Source organism: Oncorhynchus masou, chromosome 21 (genome assembly GCF_036934945.1).
Source record: "Oncorhynchus masou masou isolate Uvic2021 chromosome 21, UVic_Omas_1.1, whole genome shotgun sequence".
Classification (NCBI taxonomy): domain Eukaryota; kingdom Metazoa; phylum Chordata; class Actinopteri; order Salmoniformes; family Salmonidae; genus Oncorhynchus; species Oncorhynchus masou.
The window spans coordinates 40750921-40774820 of NC_088232.1; the positions used below are offsets into that span (position 1 = coordinate 40750921).

General features: G+C 40.9%; 1 protein-coding gene across 1 annotated transcript; it reads left to right on the plus strand.

Moving 5' to 3' along the window:
• The first annotated feature begins 5719 nt into the window (after positions 1–5719).
• On the plus strand, positions 5720–23900 carry LOC135507410 (CD109 antigen-like). The gene is made up of 23 exons (XM_064926955.1): positions 5720–5873; positions 6446–6550; positions 7345–7407; positions 7511–7693; positions 7866–8015; positions 8517–8612; positions 8984–9053; positions 9291–9393; positions 9529–9646; positions 9949–10062; positions 10337–10555; positions 11272–11413; positions 12005–12181; positions 16449–16530; positions 16633–16861; positions 18039–18210; positions 18464–18654; positions 18824–18979; positions 19122–19187; positions 22040–22182; positions 22381–22537; positions 22766–22868; positions 22978–23900. Exons 1-23 carry the CDS (start codon positions 5766–5768, stop codon positions 23166–23168), a joined length of 3138 nt encoding a protein of 1045 aa, XP_064783027.1. The 5' UTR covers positions 5720–5765; the 3' UTR covers positions 23169–23900.

Sequence of the window (23900 nt, forward strand, 5' to 3'; positions counted from 1 at the left end):
TCTGAGACATTCTCATCAATGATAGGATGACATAAATTCTACAGTGGAAAGTCTGCACATTGTAGTTATCGGATTCACATGGAATTGTTGTTCAATTTACATGTTTGAATATAAAATTATTGGTGAAGAGATTAAATGTAATTTTAGCTTCCAAATGAGAGATTTGGGTTTTCATAAGGTTAGGGCTCTGCTCAATCAGTGGCCCGCCCCTGTGAAGAGACATGGGTTATAAAACTTTTCAAACACACCCTTCTTGCTCCACTATATAAAGCCTTGACGAAAATGTAACCTCCTGTTCCAGGTACGTGAGGTCTGCAGCCTCTGCGTTAAAAGAGCAAATAACTATCTGTTCCGAGGATGTCAGATGTCAACTACAGAACTAAGCCAACCTCAGCGTGAGCTTTGGTTGCAAATTGTATGACCTTTGAACTCTTTTTCACTACAGAAGTGACACCTAGCCGTTGAGTTAGCAACAGCAGCTGCAAACGTGGGCTAGGACAGAACAGACAGAGTATGCTGTCTACCACACAACGACGTTACTACAACGTATCCAATTTACCAGCAGAGACATTGCATTTTCCTTTTCCAAATGGGCGGTAATTTAGAATGCATAAGATACTGTATTTACGATAGAGACATCGCTTCTCTCTTTGTTCCTCAGTCTTCCCGCTCTTTCACTCAAACCCAGCCCCTGTTTTTTGTGTAACCAGCTGTCATATCTGTTCCGCCCGCTAGGGACGTTTTCCTTTATGACGTAATTTGTAATCAAGGTATGATTCATTCTGTGTATATGTAATTGTGTGATTTAGTTAGGTATTTAGTAAATAAATAATTAAACCCAATTTTGTAATGCTGATTCAACTTGTTAGCCAGGATTCGTGAAGATAACCGAGAATTTACAACTTTCAGATGAGACTGAAATAAGGTGACGATTAATATTGACTGCTTTTGATGGAAAATATTGCTAGGTCTTTAAGAGTTAATTCGGAAGAATACAGCTCTATAAATATTATTTCCTGGTGCCCTGACTCTAGTTAATTACATTTACATGATTAGCTCAATCAGGTAATATTAATTACTGAGAAAGGGTTTTATAGAATAGCATGTCATATCACTTAATCCGGCATAGCTAAAGACACGACAGTGTGAAAAGTGCAAATCAATCCCAGAACACCAGCAAAAGGACCTTGTGAAGATGCTGGAGGAAATGGGTACAAAAGACACAGATCGTACTTTTTGGAGAAATGTCCTCTGCTCTGATGAAACAAAAATAGAACTGTTTCGACATATTGACCATTGTTATGTTTGGAGGAAAAAGGGGGAGGCTTGCAAGCCGAAGAATACCATCCCAAACGTAAAGCACGGGGGTGGCATCATCATGTTGTCGGGGTGCTTTGCTGCAGGAGGGACTGGTGCTCTTCACAAAATAGATGGCTTGGGATGGGAAGCTTGTGGAAGGCTACCCAAAACATTTGACCCAAGTTAAACAATTTAAAGGCAATGCTACCAAATATTAATTGAGTGTCTGTATACTTTTGACCCACTGGGAATGTGATGAAAGAAATAAAAGCTGAAATAAATCATTCTCTAGTATTATTCTAAAATTTCACATTCTTAAAATAAAGTGACCTAAGACAGGGAAATTTTACTAGGATTAAATGTCAGGAATTGTGAAAAACTGAGTTTAAATGTATTTGGCTAAGGTGTATGTACATTTCCGACTTCAACTGTACTTGAATGAATGATGAAAACCTTAGAACACTGAATAATATTACTCATATAGCTCTTGGCTTGGAAGTTGTTTTGCTACAAGCTAACTTTTGTTCCAAGTTGGTGATATTGAAAAAGCTGGATTTAGTTCATGCGTGGTATCATCTCAGCTACTGAATATAGTCCCTCTGGGTCGAGATGTAGTGTCAATCCCCACATGATCCTCTTCGGCCCCCCACTGCATGACACAGGATGAATCTGATATGGCTGGCTGTGTGTGGGGCTGGGTAATGGCAGGGCGGTGGCCGCTTGGACTCCACACTGGGTGTGGTTTGTACAGGTACGGAACGGGTCAGTGGAGTTGGTTAGAGCAATACGGACAGGTGTTGCGTTCAGTCTGGCCCTGGGTACAGTAAAGAAAACATGGAGAGGATTTGGCTCCTGAGAGTTTGTGTGGCACTGGCTGTCATTTCTACTTCTGCTCAGGTCTCCTCCAGGTAATTCACCTTCAATTTGAGCTGATGATAATTAGATATTTCTGTGATTTATTTGATATATTTTGCCATATCTTTAAATTGAACTTCTAAAGATGACTGGGTCTTCGCTGTCAAGTAATCTGTTTATTATTAGAAGTACTCATGTCTGATAGTCAGAACTCATAGGAGCCAAGAAGCATATTTTATTGATTGGGGGCATTTTATTGATTGCTTGAACACTCGTAGGCTTTACACAGGCTGACCAATTCTAATATTTTTTTTCAGTAATTGATATTTTGACCAATCAGATTACCTCTTAAAAAGATCTGATGTTATTCGTTAAAAGACCAATTAGTGGAAAAAATTTCAGAATTCTATCTCCTCTTTCTCAGAATGAGTGCAAAATACTTGATCTCAGCTCCCAGTGTGTTGCGTCCTGGGACCCCTACCTCCCTGGCTGTCACCATCCTCACTAACGATCCAGTCAGGGTCACAGCAGAGCTGACCAATGGCAACACCAGCCTGGTCCAGGCAGAGAGCACCTTTACAGGAGGTGACATTCACTTATATGATGCTTACTGCAAGATAACTTGGCAAGATGTTTAACTTTTTAACTTTTTGTTATTAAGCAACTTAAACATTGTTGCTGATTTTTTTCCGAAGGTGTGACTGGAGTTCTAGATCTTCCTCCAGTGAGTATTTTTTAGATCAGTATTTATTGTCTATTGAGGTAATATCTGGGCTGGTCAGGGGTGTGTGAAGAACCATTGAGGATACAAAAAGTATACACATTTGAACAGTTAGACCAAGCATGGCATTCATTTTGACATATATATATATATATATATAAGATCAACTCAATTAAGTAATATATTTTTATTTTTTAGTTTCCTGAGAGCTCTGTTGATCAGACGTATTCCTTTAAACTGCATGTGTGGGGATACCAACGAGAACGATTGGTATTCATCAACACAACCACTCTACGCTTCAACCCCAGGACTTTCTCCACCTTCATCCAGACTGATAAACACAACTATAGACCAGGAGACACGGTCAAAATGAGAGTCCTGTCTGTCCAACCAGATGGCAAGCCACACAAGGGCCGTGTGTATGTCTCAATAAGGGTGGGTCTGAATTATCTGTGTGAGAACTTCGAAACTAAACCCAGGGTGATGAATAGATTTCCAGCCTGTGTTGTGTTCTAAACAGTTTGACTATCCCTTTGTGCTACCTGCCTTGTAATCCAGGATCCCAAAGGGAACCTCATCCAAGGGTGGCCGTCCCTGAACAGTTACCTGGGCGTTGTGTCCAAAGAATTCCACTTGTCTCAGACCACTCCCCTCGGCATATGGACCATCGAGACCATGGTGGATGTATGATTCACCATACTATCATACTGCATTGTCATCCTACTGTATTCCACCATGAATACATTCTGTTTTTCATATCGGTGATGAAGATCTGATCTAGTTTCACCCCATTGACATTGGTTTTTGTTTCTCTATAGGAGTTGAGCACAGAGGAGCAGTTCGTAGTGGATTACTATGGTAAGATAATCCTAGCTATGTTGCCATAGCTAATGATTGGAAACAGCCTAGTTAAGGGTTGGCTAAAGGAATGGAAGGGTGGAGGGGGTTCGGGGCATTGAAATGTTTCCGATAGTTGACATATCAGACTATCTATTCAACCTCTCTTTGTGGCTGTTGTTCTAGAGCTGCCCCACTTTAATGTGCAGGTTAAGACGGCCCCAGAGATTGTCATGGTAGACGACCTCTCAGGGACTGTGACTGCTCAGTGAGTCAGGTTTTAATAAAACAAGCAAATCGATATTAAAGGTGCTAGAAAAATTTACTTTCAATATGTAAATTCTATTGGTTCACATACATTATATTTCTTTCTAGACACACCAATGGACAGCCAGTCAAGGGGACACTGTCTGTCACAGTTACTCTGGTGTCTGCTTTGTTCAACTCTGGCCGTCCAACCATTGTCCATAATGCAACTAAAGATGTAAGACTGTCATGCTAAGTTTATGAAGTGAAACCAGTAACAGCAAACCATGCTAGCTAAATCCAGTTTGAGCCAGGATTCAGTAACTGTTTGATCCAAAATGGATATATGTTACAGGTGTACCTGCCTGACAATGGTGCCAGAATGTCATACACATCATCTGACAATCTCTTTCAGATTCATGGGTCGACCCAGTTTCTCATCAGCCAAGATGATCCTCCTGTACGCCAGCACAGGGCAACAGATCTGAGTAATTCTCAGCACCACACCAATGGAATCCTTTATATTACAGCTTGTGTTACAGAGATGTCCACAGGTGAGGTACCGATGTATGATCTTAATTTGATCACCCTGTTGCAGGAGAACTTTCCTACAATGCAGGAAATTCAAAACTTTGTAGTGTATTTGAGGTTTAAAAAGGCTTCTGAAGTTTAATTTCCACTTTCACATTTGACTTGATTTTCCCTTATGAAAAATGTATCAACCCCTACAAAAATGTCAATTGATTATAATCCACATAATAATTCACATTTCTTATTGCTGCAGGATTATTTTCCTGCTGTAGCAAACTGGCTTAAATTAAGATTCTACATCTGTATATCACGTGGTTTGAGAATATTGCTAAACTTGAAGTAACAGTTTGATGCATATTTAAATTAATTTAATATAGCTGGATTGTTCACAGATAAAATAAAGTAAACATTTTAGTAAATGAGGGATACAAAGTATATTGAAACCAGGTGCTTCCACACAGGTGTGTTCCTGAGCAATTCCTAAGCAATTAACATCCCATCATGCTTATGTATAAAAGGCCCAGTTGCCCATTATTTTGACTACCATGGCAATGCCGCCATCCACAGGGCATGAGTGGTCACTGAATGATTTGATGAGCATGAAAACAGTGTAAACCGTATGCCAGAGCCGTCTGTTACCAGATCTCAACCCAATTGAGCACTTCTAGGGAGATTCTGAAGCAGCGTATTCCACGACAGCAGCAACAAAACACCAAATGATTGATTTTCTCATGGAAGAATGGTGTCGTATCCCTCCAATAGAGTTCCAGGCATTTGTAGAATCTATGCCAAGGCGCATTGAAGCTGTTCTGGCTCTTGGTGGCTCAACGCCCTGCCGTTTTAAAATAAACTTTATGTTGGTGTTTCCTTTATTTTGGTAGTTACCTGTTTCATTGTCTTTTGTCCTAAAGGATTCAAAACCAATAAGACTGTGGTCGTGCACGTTATGGAGAATACATACCACCTTGAATTCTACAATTTCCCACATGTTCTGAAGCCATCTTTAAACTTTTCAACACATGTGAGTGGTAAATATCTATTAGCTTGGAGTAATACATACCTCTACCTTTGGTACCACTAGTTCACTGTTCTAATAATAATGTATGAATCACAGACACCTTCCTGTATCCCTCAGCTGAAAATATCCAGGTACGACAACGACCCTCTGACTCCAGAGGATCGGATTAACTCTGTGTTCATTGACATCGGTCACAGAACATCTAAGCCCATCGGACAGAACCAGGGAGAAACCAACTCTGATTCACCACAAGACAAGATGGAGGACATAAAAAGCTATAGACGCTTGACTCTACCAGTGCCTGAGGATGGGATCGTACACATTGAGTTCCAGTTACGCAAACAAGTAGAGATGCTTTTCATTCAGGTGAGTAGAGATGCTTTTCATTCAGGTGAATAGACACGTTTCAAGGAGCTACTCTCTATACCACAAGAATCCCCATACGCAACGAAACTCACTTTCAGCAATTCAGCTGAACGGATATTAATCAAGACTCAGTTGTCAAGTGAGGGTAAGCAGTAAAACTATATAAGAAATACACATCGGAAGGTATACTTGACCTAGTTTGGAACCACAGATGTTCCTCTCAGTAGTATAGGTCAGGGCTCTCCAACCCTGTTCCAGGTTTTCACTCCAACCCTAATCTAGCGCACCTGATTTGTTATAATTAGTTTGTGGATTAACTAAACCAGTTTAGTTACAACTGGGGTTGGATTGAAAACCTACAGGAGGGTAGATCTCCAGGAACAGGGTTGGAGAGCCTTGCAGTAGGTCAAGATGAATCTAATTCAACACAATCCCAAGTCACCATTCTATGATTGTATGAACATGTGCACCACGAGCTATAATCTCGGGACCCAGAACGGAGTAAATTGTGTGTGTGTGTGCGCGTTTTATCTGTGACGTGACACTACAAGACATGAGTTTGTTCTCTGCAGGCCATGTTCATGGGCAGTGAGGAGAGCCTGGAGCTCTACAATAGTAACCACTCCTCTCCCAGTGGATCATACATCCAGATCCAACGCCTCCGCTCTCCACCACAGGTGACATACCAGCATCCATTTTAGATCACCAAAACTTGACTGCAACTCTAAATGAGTCTGGCCTTAACTTAAGGCCCTCAAACTCAGCTCTGTATCTTGTTAAAAGAAAAATGCTATTGCAACCTCTTTGCAATAAGGAATTGAGACCAAAAGCTCAAGAGAAGTTTCAAGTGTTTTATACCAAGGATGCCATCAGCTGAGTGCATCCATTTAGAAAGCTCACAACACATCTTATACTCTTCCTTTGTTGGCATCACCTCCCCAGCTATACATTGTATGACCTCAGTCAGTTTCCTCCTTTCCCCTGTGGAATGTCCATGCTCCTCTCTTTGTTTAGCTATCCATCTTCCAGGCTACAGTTTAACTTGAAACATGTTTTTATTTTTATTTTTTACCTTTATTTAACTAGGCAAGTCAGTTAAGAACAAATTCTTAATTTCAATGACGGCCTAGGAACAGTGGGTTAACTGCCTGTTCAGGGGCAGAACGACCTTGTCAGCTCGGGGGTTTGAACTTGCAACCTTCCGATAACTAGTCCAACACTCTAACCACTAGGCTACCCTGATGCCCCGTTACATTTTAACAGAATCCATCAACCTCAAAACCAGTTCCTCTGCATTCTTTCATTGTTGCTCTCTAATCAGGGACTGATTTAGACCTGGAACACTAGGTGTGTGCATTTAATTCAGGTAGAACAGAAAGCCAGCAGGCTCCAGACCTTGTAGGGTAAGAGTCCCCCTGACCTATGGTATACAGTTGATGAAAATAATACTTTTTTGCATTTTATGTTCCAGATTGGAAAACCTCTTCCCATATCTGTAGGGAGCACTTTCCAACTCACTGAGCTTCACTATCTGGTAGGTATTTCTCTTGGTTGGTGAGATTGTAGAGAAGTATAGTGATTCCGCAGTTCTCTTTAGGTTGACCTCTGCTTTGACCTCTTGTGTCATTAACTTCCAGGTGACATCCAGGGGTCAGGTGGTGGCTGCTGGGACAGCAACCTCTCCCTCCTTCTCTCTGTCCCCTTTAGTATCCTGGTCACCAGAGGCCTGCATCACTGTGTTCTGTGTCCTACCAGATGGAGAGATCATCAATGACTCAATGCACGTCTTCATCAAGCCCCATGGAGTCCTACAAAATGAAGTAACTAACTTATTCACTAGATAAATCAGTCTGAACCTTACTGATGATGCTGCAGAGCCTCAATGGTGATTTTAGAAGCCATGAAATACATATGGAAGGCTAACATTGTTAAGTGTACAGACTAGGTCTGGCATATTTTACTTGCTTATACTGTGTGTACATGTTTCTCCAGGTATATCTGAGCTGGAGCCATGAGAAGGTGATGCCAGGTGAAGAGGTGTCCCTCACTGTCCTTGTGATTGAACCTGGCTCTCTGGTTGGAATCATGGTGGTGGACATGGAGGACAAGGACTCTGACTCTGGTGACATCACAGAGGAAAAGGTAAGGAACACAACAATACCGAACTGTACTGTACATCTATATAATCCCTGCCACATGAAATACAGCCTACTGTAAACAACGTTTAGGATTTACCGTGCTTTATTGCCTCTATTGTCTGTAAAGCACCCGTATCTGAGATTGCATCTGTGAATACAATCAAATTTGATTTGAAATTGATACTTCTGTGAAGCAGTGAACAGTTCAATCAGACATAAAGGAGGTTTCAGATAATGTCCGTGATAATGGTCTTTCTCTTTGGGCTTTCCCTTCGATTACAATAGTTGCATTCAATAACCTGGAATAACCCTCAAGTGGTTCATCTTGTGACTGTAACAGTTTTGCGAATCAGCTCAGCAGTCAGGCTCTGTATCAGTGGAGACATGGTGAACTTCAGTCTCCCCCAGAACTGACCCAACTGGCTGTAATGTAGCTAGTTGTATTGTTGTGGAATCATGTTTTTTCTAAGAGGTTGTGGTAACTCTAGTGTTGTGCTGTTCTCAGGTGCTGGCGGATATGACTGAATACCTCAAGGAGGAGAGAACCCTTCACCATAGTGGAATAACTGGAGGGAACGACAGCCCGCTCTCCGTTTTCACGGTATTGACACCACACATTGTGTCTCGCTGAATAGACCACACTGAGCCTGGAATTACCCCAAGCCTCACCTCACTGAAAATCAACCCAGTTATCTAATGTCATGTTACATCATGAGCAACCTGACCCACTTCTGGGCCGTACACACGTAGTTGACAGTGATGGAAGCGTCTGTTATCATACTGTATCATTTTGGCTTTGTTACATGTGTTGTATTACTATTGTGTTCATTTCACACGTTGAACACCATGCAGATGAAATTCCATATAAAGTATCCAAAACCTTTTCTGTTTATACACACAGGTCTAAATGGCCTGCAGTGTTTTATGTACAATGTTGTCATGAACATTTGCTTTTTGCTTTTCAAATCTTAGGCTTGCAACCTTGTGGTATTAACAGATGCCAGTTTACAGACAACTGGAGATTATCAGGAGACTGAAATGGGTATGAAAACAATTACACACTCTAGTGTTTGGATAAATGAACATTTTAAACCAAATGCATAAACAAACACACATTGGGAGATATTTGTGTGTCTGAATTGAATATGGAATCAAGGGTTCCCTCTTGTGGAGCTGTGGCGTACTATTTTATTTATGTAGTACATCTCCATTCACAGTGGTACAGGCTCTGTGACGGAGGCTTAGATAGGTTATCAGAACTATGTTGTGTATCCATCAGATCATGAGACGGAGGCTCTCATGAGAGAGGATCAGCCAGAGTGGAGGCCTTCCATGGGACAGGACTTCTCGAAGACCTGGCTGTGGCTGGACATGAACATCAGGTGAGCTTTAGGAGAAGCACATTAACAAGGCTTAGGTGTGAATATTCTTGAGGATACCGTCTACATTCACCACTATTGAAAACGGTTAGGGTTATTTGCAGGGAATGTTGAAATACTCCTTCCTGTCTGTGTCAGTGAGTCAACAACAACTAGTTTCCATGTGGCTGTCCCAGACAGCATCACCTCCTGGAGAGCAATGGCGTTTGTTATGTCAGATAACCTGGGCTTGGGCCTCACCTTTAAACCACAGAAGGTATGTTAAGACCTATCCACTACCTCCACCGCTACCTAGTTTGGGCAGATAACTAGTAGTTTATTAAGATTAATATTACTTTATTGGCCAATTGCACCCAAGGTCCAACCAAAATTTGACTTCCACTTTTAACCCCTCTAGTTGCTGGCTGGCCTCTCTAATCAATAGGTTACATGTATGGCTGTGTGACATAAATACATGGTTGATAAAGATGGTATGTTTCATTTAATGTCAGGGCATTATTCAGATATTCTAGAATTTGATTTTTGAGGATAATCTTGAGTATTGGTTGTCTTCCACAGCTGATAGTGTCCACAGATGTCTCCCTGTCTCTGAATGTCCCAGAATGCATCACCAGAGGGGAGCAGCTTGTCCTCGAGGTCAACATCTTCAACCATCTAGAAGAGGACACGGAGGTCAGTGGTCTTGGTTGAAATGGCCAGGAGGTTTTTTACCTCTCCTCACATGTTTATGGTCTTAACAATCTCACCATGTAGGGTGATTTCTTCAAAGAACAGTTTGTGTGACTCTCGAACAGTGGACAAAAAAAACAAGTTGTTAAACACTTGTGAAAACGTCTTAGAAATCATTACCTTCTTCCCATTCTCTTTGTATCTCCCACATCAAACAGCTTCCTGGATGTAAGTGATCCATCCTCAATTGTTTTCCCATTCCTGTTGTTCTCCACAGGTCATAGTGGTGGTTGCTGAGAGCTCTCGCTTTGAGTTTGTTCTGGCAGACCGAGACCTTGTTTCTATGGTGAACGCACGTAGAGTGACGGTGGGGAGCCAGGGCGGCGCCACCGCTCTCTTTCCCATCAGGCCTCTGGTTTTTGGAGAGATATTGATGTCTGTGAAAGCAATGACTGGACAGGCCACAGAAAAGATTGTTCGTAAAGTGCTTGTGAAGGTACAACGGGGCTGAATAACTGAGTTACAAAATGGATCCTTGGTGACTGTAAAATGATGAACTGTATCTGTGTCTTTTGATGCACACCTTTCAGTACCCCTCTCAGAACACCCCAGTAAATCACTAATTAACACTATAGTGAGTATACAAAACATTAACTCCTGCTCTTTCCATGACAAAGCTTTCACCCGGATTCACCTGGTCAGTCTATGATCTCTTATTGATGTCATTTGTTAAATCCACTTGAATCCGTGTAGATGAAGGGGAGAAGACGGGTTAAAAAAGGATCTTTAAGCCTTGAGACAATGGAGACATGGATTATATATGTGTGCCATTCAGATGGTAAATGAAAAAGACAAACTATTTAAGTGCATTTGAACGGGGTGTGGTAGTAGGTGCCAGGCTCACCAGTTTGTGGCAAGGACTGCAATGCTGCTTTGTTTTTCACACTCAACAGGTTCCCATGTGTATTTAGAATTGTCCATTACCCAAAGGACATCCAGCCAACTTGACACAACTGTAGAAAACATGGACCAGCATCCCTGTGGAACACTTTAGACACCTTGAAGAGTCCATGCTCCAATGAATTGAGGCTGTTCTGAGGGCAAAAGGGGGGTGCAACTCAATGTTAGGAAGGTGTTCCTAATGTTTGGTATACTCTGTGTATTTTTCCAATTGGTACTCCTCCCGTAATCGCTGTCTGTGTGTTCTCTTAGCCTGAGGGTAAAGAACAGTCCTACTCAGAGACCGTGTTCCTGGAGGTGGTTCCGACCAACCATAACCTGTCCAGACAGCTCCACTTCTCCTTCCCTCCAGATGTAGTGCCAGGCAGCGAGAGGGTTCACGTGGCAGTGGTTGGTATGTACCCTGCCCTACTCTATACAATCCATCTTTTGTTGTCACCAACATAGCTCTGTTTACTTTTTACATGTCGTGAACTCAACCGCAGCATACGCCCATGTTTCATTTTGTGTTTAGACACAGAGCTTGAAGCAGGCAGGTGGTAGTCCAGTAAAGAGCTGTCATTTACCATGTTGGGTGTTAGATGATGGAAAAAGAAATGAGGGCTATCAAAACAATATTTGTGGCAAGCCGACTCAGAGCAGCTGCTGGGTTGTTTATGATGATCACCAGTCAGGTCCAGAGATGTTGGGTATTTGTCATGGTGGAATGCTAACCTAGAATCTTCTTGCGCTTTGTGTTTACTGTACAGGGCATATTCCTCTATTCTAAACACCAAGGGCTTTTCTGTCTCTTCACCTCTGCCATATTCTTCTCCTCCCTCTCTTTAATCTGTCCATCTCTCTCTTTCTGCTCACACATCGGTTCAGGGTGCTTGGTCTGAAATGTCAAACCCAATCCGTCTGTATTACCACCACAATGTTTAGGTTGTATAACGTCTAAATGGTTCCTCCCTTCCCTTCTTGTTTGTGGGGTGTGGTGTGACAGGTGATATCTTGGGCCTGTCCATCACAGGGCTGGGCTTGCTGGTTAAGATGCCTCTCGGCTGTGGAGAGCAGAACATGATCAACTTCGCTCCCAACGTCTATGTCCTGCAGCGCTTGGCAAAATCCATCCAGCCATATGAGGAGATACGCAGCAAGGCTTTGTCATACATGATGGAAGGTGATGAGCTTTCACACATGCTGAATCCATGCCCTAAAGTTCAGTATGATCCTCAGTATGATGTAATCCATGCCCTAAAGTTCAGTATGATCCTCAGTATGATGTAATCCATGCCCTAAAGTTCAGTATGATCCTCAGTATGATTTAATCCATGCCTATAGTACAGTATGATACTCAGTATGATTTAATCCATGCCTATAGTTTACAGTATGATACTCAGTATGATTTAATCCATGCCTATAGTACAGTATGATACTCAGTATGATTTAATCCATGCCCTATAGTTCAGTGTGATACTCAGTATGATTTAATCCATGCCCTTTCGTTCGGTATGATTTAATCCATGCCCTATAGTTCAGTGTGATACTCAGTATGATTTAATCCATGCCCTATAGTTCAGTGTGATACTCAGTATGATTTAATCCATGCCCTAAAGTTCAGTATGATCCTCAGTATGATTTAATCCATGATATGATACTCAGTATGATTTAATCCATGCCTATAGTACAGTATGATACTCAGATTTAATCCATGATAGTTAATACCATATTATTTAATCCATGCTAAAAGTTCAGTATGATCCTCAGTATGATTTAATCCATGCCCTTTAGTTCAGTATGATTTAATCCATGCCCTTTCGTTCGGTATGATTTAATCCATGCCCTAAAGTTCAGTATGATACTCAGTATGATTTAATCCATGCCTATAGTACAGTATGATACTCAGTATGATTTAATCCATGCCCTATAGTTCAGTGTGATACTCAGTATGATTTAATCCATGCCCTATAGTACAGTATGATACTCAGTATGATTTAATCCATGTCCTATTGTTCAGTATTATTTAATCCATGCCCTAAAGTTCAGTGTGATACTCAGTATGATTTAATCCATGCCCTATAGTTCAGTGTGATACTCAGTATGATTTAATCCATGCCCTAAAGTTCAGTATGATCCTCAGTATGATTTAATCCATGCCTATAGTACAGTATGATACTCAGTATGATTTAATCCATGCCTATAGTACAGTATGATACTAAGTATGATTTAATCCATGCCCTATAGTTCAGTGTGATACTCAGTATGATTTAATCCATGCCCTATTGTTCAGTATTATTTAATCCATGCCCTAAAGTTCAGTATGATCCTCAGTATGATTTAATCCATGCCCTTTAGTTCAGTATGATTTAATCCATGCCCTTTCGTTCGGTATGATTTAATCCATGCCCTAAAGTTCAGTATGATACTCAGTATGATTTAATCCATGCCTATAGTACAGTATGATACTCAGTATGATTTAATCCATGCCCTATAGTTCAGTGTGATACTCAGTATGATTTAATCCATGCCCTATAGTACTTTATGATACTCAGTATGATTTAATCCATGTCCTATTGTTCAGTATTATTTAATCCATGCCCTATAGTTCAGTATTATTTAATCCATGCCCTATAGTTCAGTATGATCCTCAGTATGATTTAATCCATGCCCTTTAGTTCAGTATGATTTAATCCATGCCCTTTCGTTCGGTATGATTTAATCCATGCCCTATAGTTCAGTATGATACTCAGTATGATTTAATCCATGCCCTATTATTCAGTATGATTTAATCCATGCCCTATAGTTCAGTATTATTTAATCCATGCCCTATAGTTCAGTATGATACTCAGTATGATTTAATCCATGTCCTATTGTTCAGTATGATTTAATCCATGCCCTATAGTTCAGTATGATACTCAGTATGATTTAATCCATGTCCTATTGTTCAGTATGATTTAATCCATGCCCTATAGTTCAGTATTATTTAATCCATGCCCTATAGTTCAGTATGATCCTCAGTATGATTTAATCCATGCCCTTTAGTTCAGTATGATTTAATCCATGCCCTTTCGTTCGGTATGATACTCAGTATGATTTAATCCATGCCTATAGTACAGTATAATACTCAGTATGATTTAATCCATGCCCTTTAGTTCAGTATGATTTAATCCATGCCCTATAGTTCAGTATGATCCTCAGTATGATTTAATCCATGCCCTTTAGTTCAGTATGATTTAATCCATGCCCTATAGTTCAGTATGATACTCAGTATGATTTAATCCATGCCTATAGTACAGTATAATACTCAGTATGATTTAATCCATGCCCTATAGTTCAGTGTGATACTCAGTATGATTTAATCCATGCCCTATAGTACAGTATGATACTCAGTATGATTTAATCCATGCCATATTGTTCAGTATGATTTAATCCATGCCCTATAGTTCAGTATGATACTCAGTATGATTTAATCCATGCCCTATTGTTCAGTATGATTTAATCCATGCCCTATAGTTCAGTATGATACTCAGTATGATTTAATCCATGCCCTATTGTTCAGTATGACTTAATCCATGCCCTATAGTTCAGTATGATACTCAGTATGATTTAATCCATGCCCTATTGTTCAGTATGATTGAATCCATGCCCTATAGTTCAGTATGATACTCAGTATGACTTAATCCATGCCCTATTGTTCAGTATGATACTCAGTATGATTTAATCCATGCCCTATAGTTCAGTATGATACTCAGTATGATTTAATCCATGCCCTATAGTACAGTATGATACTCAGTATGATTTAATCCATGCCCTATTGTTCAGTATGATACTCAGTATGATTTAATCCATGCCCTATAGTTCAGTATGATACTCAGTATGATTTAATCCATGCCCTATAGTTCAGTATGATACTCAGTATGATTTAATCCATGCCCTATTGTTCAGTATGATACTCAGTATGATTTAATCCATGCCCTAAAGTTCAGTATGATACTCAGTATGATTTAATCCATGCCCTATTGTTCAGTATTATTTAATCCATGCCCTATAGTTCAGTATTATTTAATCCATGCCCTATAGTTCAGTATGATCCTCAGTATGATTTAATCCATGCCCTAAAGTTCAGTATGATACTCAGTATGATTTAATCCATGCCCTATTGTTCAGTATTATTTAATCCATGCCCTTTAGTTCAGTATGATTTAATCCATGCCCTTTCGTTCGGTATGATTTAATCCATGCCCTATAGTTCAGTATGATACTCAGTATGATTTAATCCATGCCCTATTTTTCAGTATGATTTAATCCATGCCCTATAGTTCAGTATTATTTAATCCATGCCCTATAGTTCAGTATGATACTCAGTATGATTTAATCCATGCCCTATAGTTCAGTATGATACTCAGTATGATTTAATCCATGTCCTATTGTTCAGTATGATTTAATCCATGCCCTATAGTTCAGTATTATTTCATCCATGCCCTATAGTTCAGTATGATCCTCAGTATGATTTAATCCATGCCCTTTAGTTCAGTATGATTTAATCCATGCCCTTTCGTTCGGTATGATACTCAGTATGATTTAATCCATGCCTATAGTACAGTATAATACTCAGTATGATTTAATCCATGCCCTATAGTTCAGTGTGATACTCAGTATGATTTAATCCATGCCCTATAGTACAGTATGATACTCAGTATGATTTAATCCATGCCCTATTGTTCAGTATGATTTAATCCATGCCCTATAGTTCAGTATGATACTCAGTATGATTTAATCCATGCCCTATTGTTCAGTATGATTTAATCCATGCCCTATAGTTCAGTATGATACTCAGTATGATTTAATCCATGTTATTGTTCAGTATGACTTAATCCATGCCCTATAGTTCAGTATGATACTCAGTATGATTTAATCCATGCCCTATTGTTCAGTATGATAATCCATGCCCTATAGTTCAGTATTGATACTCAGTATGATTTAATCCATGCCCTATTGTTCAGTATGATACTCAGTATGATTTAATCCATGTCCTATTTCAGTATGATACAGTATGATTTAATCCATGCCCTATAGTACAGTATGATACTCAGTATGATTTAATCCATGCCCTATTGTTCAGTATGATACTCAGTATGATTTAATCCATGCCCTATAGTTCAGTATGATACTCAGTATGATTTAATCCATGCCCTATAGTTCAGTATGATACTCAGTATGATTTAATCCATGCCCTATTGTTCAGTATGATACTCAGTATGATTTAATCAATGCCCTATTGTTCAGTATGATTTAATCCATGCCCTATTGTTCAGTATTATTTAATCCATGCCCTATAGTTCAGTATGATTTAATCCATGCTCTATAACTCTGTATGATTGGAGTATAATGTTGTCTCTTCTGAAGAGTTATGTTCATATGTAGTATGTTCTGTCATTCCTGTTCAGGATATCAGAGACAGCTATCTTTCCAGAGAGATGATGGATCCTTCAGTGCCTTTGGAGCCAGCGACACTTCTGGTAGTACCTGGTAAGTCATTATATAATCATGTGAATATCATAGCTGGGGTTCAGATTTAAGGCATTCATTTCAAAGTGTATCTGTTCTCAAACACAACTCTCCCTGGTCCAGGCTGACAGCGTTTGTCCTGAGGTGTTTCCTGCAGGCCCGGTCCTTCATGCAGATTGACCAAAGTGTTCTCTCCAAGGCCATGGGCTGGCTGGTCCAGCAGCAGGGATCCCAGGGAGAGTTCATTGAGATGGGCAGGGTCATTCATACTGAGCTGCAGGGAGGCCTGGATGGACCCGTCTCTCTCACCTCCTATGTACTGGTGACACTGCTGGAGGACCAGGCCTATGGGGTAAGGAGAACCAAGAGTTTAAAATTTACAAAACAAAATGATGAAAGCACAGTGTGTGTGGTGGCAAGTTGAGTGAGTTTGATACTCTCCAAAGTATTTAGAACCAAGTGTAAGGAGAAGAAGGTTGACAATCTAAACATTTGAGGAGTCTTAGCCTTCAAATAAAAATGTGTCACATGCACTGAATAGAACAGGTATTCAGTGCATGTGACAAATTTTACCTTACCGACAATGCAGTTCAAGAAATAGAGATAAGAATATGTTTACTAAATAAACTAAGGTAAAAATACTCAAGTCAATAAGTAACACCATACATTTACATAACAATAACGATGTAATATACAGGGTAATTTATCAAGTGACTATTCATAGATAATAAACAGCGAGTAGCAGCAGTGTAAAAACAAAGGGGGGAGTGGGGGTTCAATGTAAATAGTCTGGGTGGCCATTTGATTAGTTTAGTTGTTCAGCAGTCTTTTGGCTTAGGGGTAGAAGCTGTTAAGTAGCCTTTTATAGTCCTAGACTTGGCGCTCCGGTTCTGCTTGCCATGCAGGATCAGAGAGAACAGTCTATAACTTGGGTGACTGGAGTCTTTGGATGTCAGGAAGCTGGGCCCCAGTGACGTACTGGGCCGTACGCACTACCCTCTGTAGCGCCTTCTGGTCAGATGCTGAGCAGTTGCCATACCAGGCGGTAATGCAACCGGTCAGGATGCTCTCGATGGTGCAGCTGTAGAATTTGTTGAGGTACTGGGGACCCATGCCAAATCTTTTCAGTCTCCTGAGGGGGAAAAGTTGTTATCGTTCCCTCTTCACAACTGTCTTGGTATGTTTGGACCATGATAGTTTGTTGGTGATGTGGACACCAAGGAACTTGAAACTCTCGACCCGCTCCACTTCAGTCCTCTCAATGTTAATGGGGGCCTGTTCGGCCCGCCTTTTCCTATAGTCCACAATCAGCTCCTTTGTCTTGCTCACGTTGAGGGAGAGGTTGTTTTCTTGGCACCACACTGCCAGGTCTCTGACCTCCTCCCTATAGGCTCTCTCATCATTGTCGGTGATCAGGCCTACCACTGTTGGACTGTTGTCTGCAAACTTAATGATGGCCTTGGGCCACCATATTGTCTCTCTTGATGTGTCCCTGTCTCATGCCATCCTTTATTCTTGTCTGTGTGTAGAGCATGTTCCCCGGCAACGAGTCCCTGACCAGGAGCTATCTGGAGGGCAAAGTGGCTAGCGGGGTGTCCAGTAACTACAGCCTGTGTCTGGCGGCATACGCCCTGTCTCTGGCTAACAGTCTCACCGCAGGCACAGCCCTGGATGAGCTCAAGAGGAGAGCTGATATTAGAGGTAATTTGCATTTGAATTAGCTATGGTTATTTACAGGTTGTCAATATGTGCCACAGAGAGAAGATGCCCGTGACAGCCCATGACAAAATGTTGACAATCAATATTGTTTTTGAGTGATCAGTTGAGGAACAGTATGGTCTCAACCATCGACATTGGTCTTATGATAATGTACATAATGTGTAAATATCGATGACATCAGCCCATCTACCTGCGAGATCCTGTTTGACCTGGTGTCTGTTGCTGTCCCCTCCAGATGGGGTCCAGACCTGGCGGTCGTCCAGTGCAGAGGTGTCTGACTCATGGCAGCCGCGATCAGCAGAGATAGAGATGGCTGCCTACGTGTTGCTGGCGCTGTACAAGCGGGCTAGTGTGGTGGAGGCCATCTCCCTCATGAAGTGGCTGAGTCAGCAGAGGAACCACCTGGGGGCATATGGGAGCACACAGGTAGACCCTAACTTCACATACTGTAGAAGACCCTCGATAAGTCTCTCTATCTTCATGCCACTGTTTCTCTATGACCCTTTGTCTTAAAGTGACCTTTTCAATAAGAGAGATTTATCCCAGATGGGTGGATTTCCAAGATGATACCGACTTTGACCCTTTCCTCTCTTAGGACACAGTGGTAGCCCTACAAGCCCTGTCTGTCTACGCTGCCTTTAGTGGGGCAGATGCCATTGAGCTGGGGGTCGAAGTGTCCACCTCAGTCTCACCTACAGTGTCCCATTTCAACATCAACTCCACCAACTACCTGGTACATCAGAGCAAAGAGGTAAATTGGGCACAGTGGTCTTTGTCTGTTTCAAGATGTATGATATTTCAACGATCATCTAACAGCATACACAAGCAAACAGCCACCATAATGTATCGTTTAAAGGCAGTACAGTATTAATAGAGATCTTGTATTTTTCCAGGTAGATGCTGAACAAGATTTACTCATCAATGTATTTATGGAGGGAAGAGGATTTGCCTTACTTCAGGTATTGCTACTTATTTATCATTGGGGTGGCAGCGTAGCCTAGTGGTTAGCTCGTTGGACTAGAAACCGAAAGGTTGCAAGATCGAATCCCCGAACAAGGTACAAATCTGTCATTCTGCCCCTGAACAAGGCAGTTAACCTGCTGTTCCTAGGCCATCATTGAAAATAAGAATTTGTTCTTAACTGACTAGTTAAATAAAAAAAACTGGATGTCTAAAGTCATTCCTATGAACACAATTTTCTATTTGTGCTTGCCGTTTATGATATGTGATGACATAACTATGTCAGAACAGTGGTTCCCAACCTTTTTCGGTTACTGCAAGCATTTCGCTACGTGTGTATGTGACTAAACATGTTAGTGACCAATAAAATTTGATTTGATTTGAGGTATGTTTTGAATTTTCCCAGTAGGCCTATGGTTTCATGAGTTCTCAAGTACCCCCTGTGGATAGACCAAGTAACCCCAGGGGTCCTAGTACCCCTGTTTGGGATGTATTGGTATGCTCTTACAGGCAATGGAGGGGGCCTACAATGACTCCTACAATTCAGATTTAAAGGCCATACATTACAATGGTTGTCTCCTCACTAGCTTTCCATGCAATCTTGGAACCATGTCCAGTGTGAATGAAGGCAACAGCTGTGACTCATAGATCTTCCCGCCACAATGCAGCATGAACCCTGTGTTGAGACGGGTCAACACAAAAACATGGTAATTGACCACATTAATTGTGGCAAATATCATCTGGAACACATACCGTCTGGTCCATGGTAAATCGGCTCCGATTGTATCACAGAGAGGATATGATGGAAGTCCTGCTTCCAACTTGCCTTTAATTTAGTCCTCTGTTACAGACCCCCCCCCCACCTAAACATCTTGATATAGACCCCCCCTGAACATCTTGTTATAGACCCCCCCTAAACATCTTGTTATAGACCCCCCCCTAAACATCTTGTTATAGACCCCCCCTAAACATCTTGTTATAGACCCCCCCTAAACATCTTGTTATAGACCCCCCCTAAACATCTTGTTATAGACCCCCCTAAACATCTTGTTATAGACCCCCCTAAACATCTTGTTATAATAGACCCCCCTAAACATCTTGTTATAGACCCCCCTAAACATCTTGTTATAGACCCCCTCTAAACATCTTGTTATAGACCCCCCTAAACATCTTCTTATAGACCCCCTAAACATCTTGTTATAGACCCCCTAAACATCTTGTTATAGACCCCCCCCACCTAAACATTTTGTTAAAACATCTTATCCCCCCTAAACATCTTGTTATAGACCCCCCTAAACATCTTGTTATAGACCCATCTTGTTATAGACCCCTAAACATCTTGTTATAGACCCCCCTAAACATCTTGTTATAGACCCCCTAAACATCTTGTTATAGACCCCCTAAACATCTTGTTATAGACCCCCCTAAACATCTTGTTATAGACCCCCTAAACATCTTGTTAAACATCTTGTTATAGACCCCCCTAAACATCTTGTTATAGACCCCCCATCTTGTTAAACATCTTGACCCCCCTTCTTGTTATAGACCCCACCTAAACATCTTGTTATAGACCCCCCTAAACATCTTATAGACCCCCCTAAACATCTTATAGACCCCCCTAAACATCTTGTTACAGACCCCCTAAACATCTTGTTATAGACCCCCTAAACATCTTGTTATAGACCCCCCTAAACATCTTGTTATAGACCCCCTAAACATCTTGTTATAGACCCCCCTAAACATCTTGTTATAGACCCCCCTAAACATCTTGATAGACCCCCTAAACATCTTGTTATAGACCCCCTAAACATCTTGTTACCCCCTTGTTATAGACCCCCCTAAACATCTTGTTATAGACCCCCCTAAACATCTTGTTATAGACCCCCCTAAACATCTTGTTATAGACCCCCTAAACATATCTTGTTATAGACCCCCCTAAACATCTTGTTATAGACCCCCCTAAACATCTTGTTATAGACCCCTAAACATCTTGTTACCCCCCTAAACATCTTGTTATAGACCCCCCTAAACATCTTGTTATAGACCCCCCTAAACATCTTGTTATAGACCCCCTAAACATCTTGTTATAGACCCCCCTAAACATCTTGTTACAGACCCCCTAAACATCTTGTTACAGACCCCCTAAACATCTTCTTGTTACAGACCCCCTAAACATCTTGTTACAGACCCCCTAAACATCTTGTTACAGACCCCCCTAAACATCTTGTTACAGACCCCCTAAACATCTTGTTACAGACCCCCTAAACATCTTGTTACAGACCCCCTAAACATCTTGTTACAGACCCCCCTAAACATGTTGTTATAGACCCCCCCTAAACATCTTGCTACAGACCCCCTCTAAACATATTTTTACAGTCACCCCTAAACATCTTGTTACATACCCCCCCTCAACATCTTGTTACAGTCACCCCCAAAACATTTTTACAGACACCCCTTCTTGTTACATACCCCCTCAACATCTTGTTACAGTCACCCCCTAAACATAACAGACATATTTTTACAGACACCCTTAAACATCTTGTTACATACCCCCTTGTTAACATCTTGTTACAGACCCCCCCCCCAAAAAAAACATATTGTTACAGACCCCCATCTTCAAAACATCTTGTTACAGACCCCCTCAACATCTTGTTACATACCCCCCAAAACATAAAACATCTTGTTACAGACCCCCCCCTAAAACATCTTGCCCCCCAAAGCTCTTTTGTTTATTGTGGTATTGTAGTTGCTCATAACAAGTTATACAGTACTGTACTTAGAAGATATAACTATAGTAATTACAATGTAACTCAGATACCCACAGACTTTTATCACCTCTCCTGTCATTCAGATGAATGTGTTCTACAACATAGAGGACAGAGTGCTGTCTGAGAGGAGCCAAGATGACACAGACCATGAAGGTTTCTCTCTGGAAGTTGAAGTGTTCGATGATGAGGATGACCTGGACCATATCATGTTATCCATATGCACCAGGTAAGTGTCCATCTCTATGGAGATGTTTTCAACCATTCTTTGCCTGTTGCAGGCATTAAGACATGTTTGTGTTTTGAGCCACTATTATACATTTATCTAGACAGTTTTATGTCTTGATAAATGTCTGTGAGCAGACAGAAATATGCTCATATATAATCATGTATTTGGTCATTTATTCATGTATTTGTTCTGTGTTAGGCTGTTGGAGAGCCAGAAGATAGCTCAGACAGGTATGGTGCTGGTAGATGTAGGTGTGCTGAGTGGCTTCACCCTTGCGCCACAGGCTGTTGCCACGGGTGACCTGGTCAGAAAAGTTGAGGCTTCTCCTGGGAAAGTTAGCCTCTATTTAGATTCAGTAAGTTAACTTTACATATTGTACATCCCATGTTTAGATACAATAGCATTGCTGTTTCAGGGATGGAATTAGGAAAATACACATTGTATTGCCTGTACGTTGGAAGTTTCATTTGTGTCATCTATTGATTGTGTAGATTGTGTGTAGCCAATCATCTATTGATTGTGTAGATTGTGTGTAGCTAATCATCTATTGATTGTGTAGCTAATTCATGACTTTTATTTGCAGTTGACCACAACACAGGTGTGCATCAGAATCCCAATGATAAGAAACTTCAAAGTGTCACATGTGCAAGATGCTGTGGTTCAGGTGTATGACTACTATGAACCAAGTAAGTACCTTTTACTATCACAGCAGACAATCACTCATGCGTAGACTGTCTCTCTTGTTATCAATGCAATATTTATCAATACAATATTTCCCTCTGCCATTTCTTAAAGGGCGTAAAGCAGTGAGGTCCTACAACTCTGATGTGATGCAGGACATGGGCTCCTGTGCCTTCTGTGGGAGAGACTGCGGTCTCTGCAGGCAAGAAATAATAATCTCGAGCTCCTCCACCGCCCACACAAAGAACACTGCCATCTACTGGTTGGGATGTGTACTGATTGCAATTACAGCTTTACTGTTATAACAATATCAATGTCTCCTGGACAGATCTACGTAAACATAACTGGCACCATAGAATCTATGGGATGTGTGAGATAACGAGCAGCAGTAGTTCTGATTTTGAGGTTTTTTCGTCGCTAGTTATTTGGACAAATCACGATTTGGCAGGTGTTAGCGTCTTTAGAATTGTGAATGGGAGCGGACATTCGGCCCGTAACTTGTAAAGAGAGAGGGTGGAGCTCCTGATTCTAGCATTTCTTGATCACTTTTGGACCCAGAACTTAATCCAGCAGCTGCCCAATTACACAAGACTTTAGTTCCATGTTAACTGAGATTATAAAAATATAAACTGCATATTTTAAAAGCCGTTGTCAGAAGGCAAAAACTACCTGTAGAAATATCTAATTATTACTATTTACTTTACTATTTACTTTAGCCTTAACCAGTAAATTGATCAAATCAGTCTGTTTTATTAGCTATTTAATGCGCTGGATTTAATGTGGAATGTACTTTTTATATTTATCATAAATCTGGGTTTTTTAGTAACCTCATTCATTTGTACACAAATGTAAACAAAGTAAAATAAATTGAGGTGAATATACAGTTTGCAGGACACTATTATGAGTTACGTGGCAGACTAAATGGCTCATGATGTAACCTAGAGTCTGGATGATTGGCACAGAAGACATAAAGACGATTAGGTTCTTACCCTCCACATGTCTCTGGCCCTTTGGAAGATTAAGACAGACATCTTATG

Bases quoted from the DNA above. Each gene is read 5' to 3' on its own strand.
- LOC135507410 (XM_064926955.1), top strand. From the start codon at position 5,766: ATGGAGGACATAAAAAGCTATAGACGCTTGACTCTACCAGTGCCTGAG. The intron at 6,551-7,344 runs GTGACATACCAG...TTTATGTTCCAG, and splicing joins GCCTCCGCTCTCCACCACAG to ATTGGAAAACCTCTTCCCAT. The intron at 12,182-16,448 runs GTGATGAGCTTT...ATTCCTGTTCAG, and splicing joins TTTGTCATACATGATGGAAG to GATATCAGAGACAGCTATCT.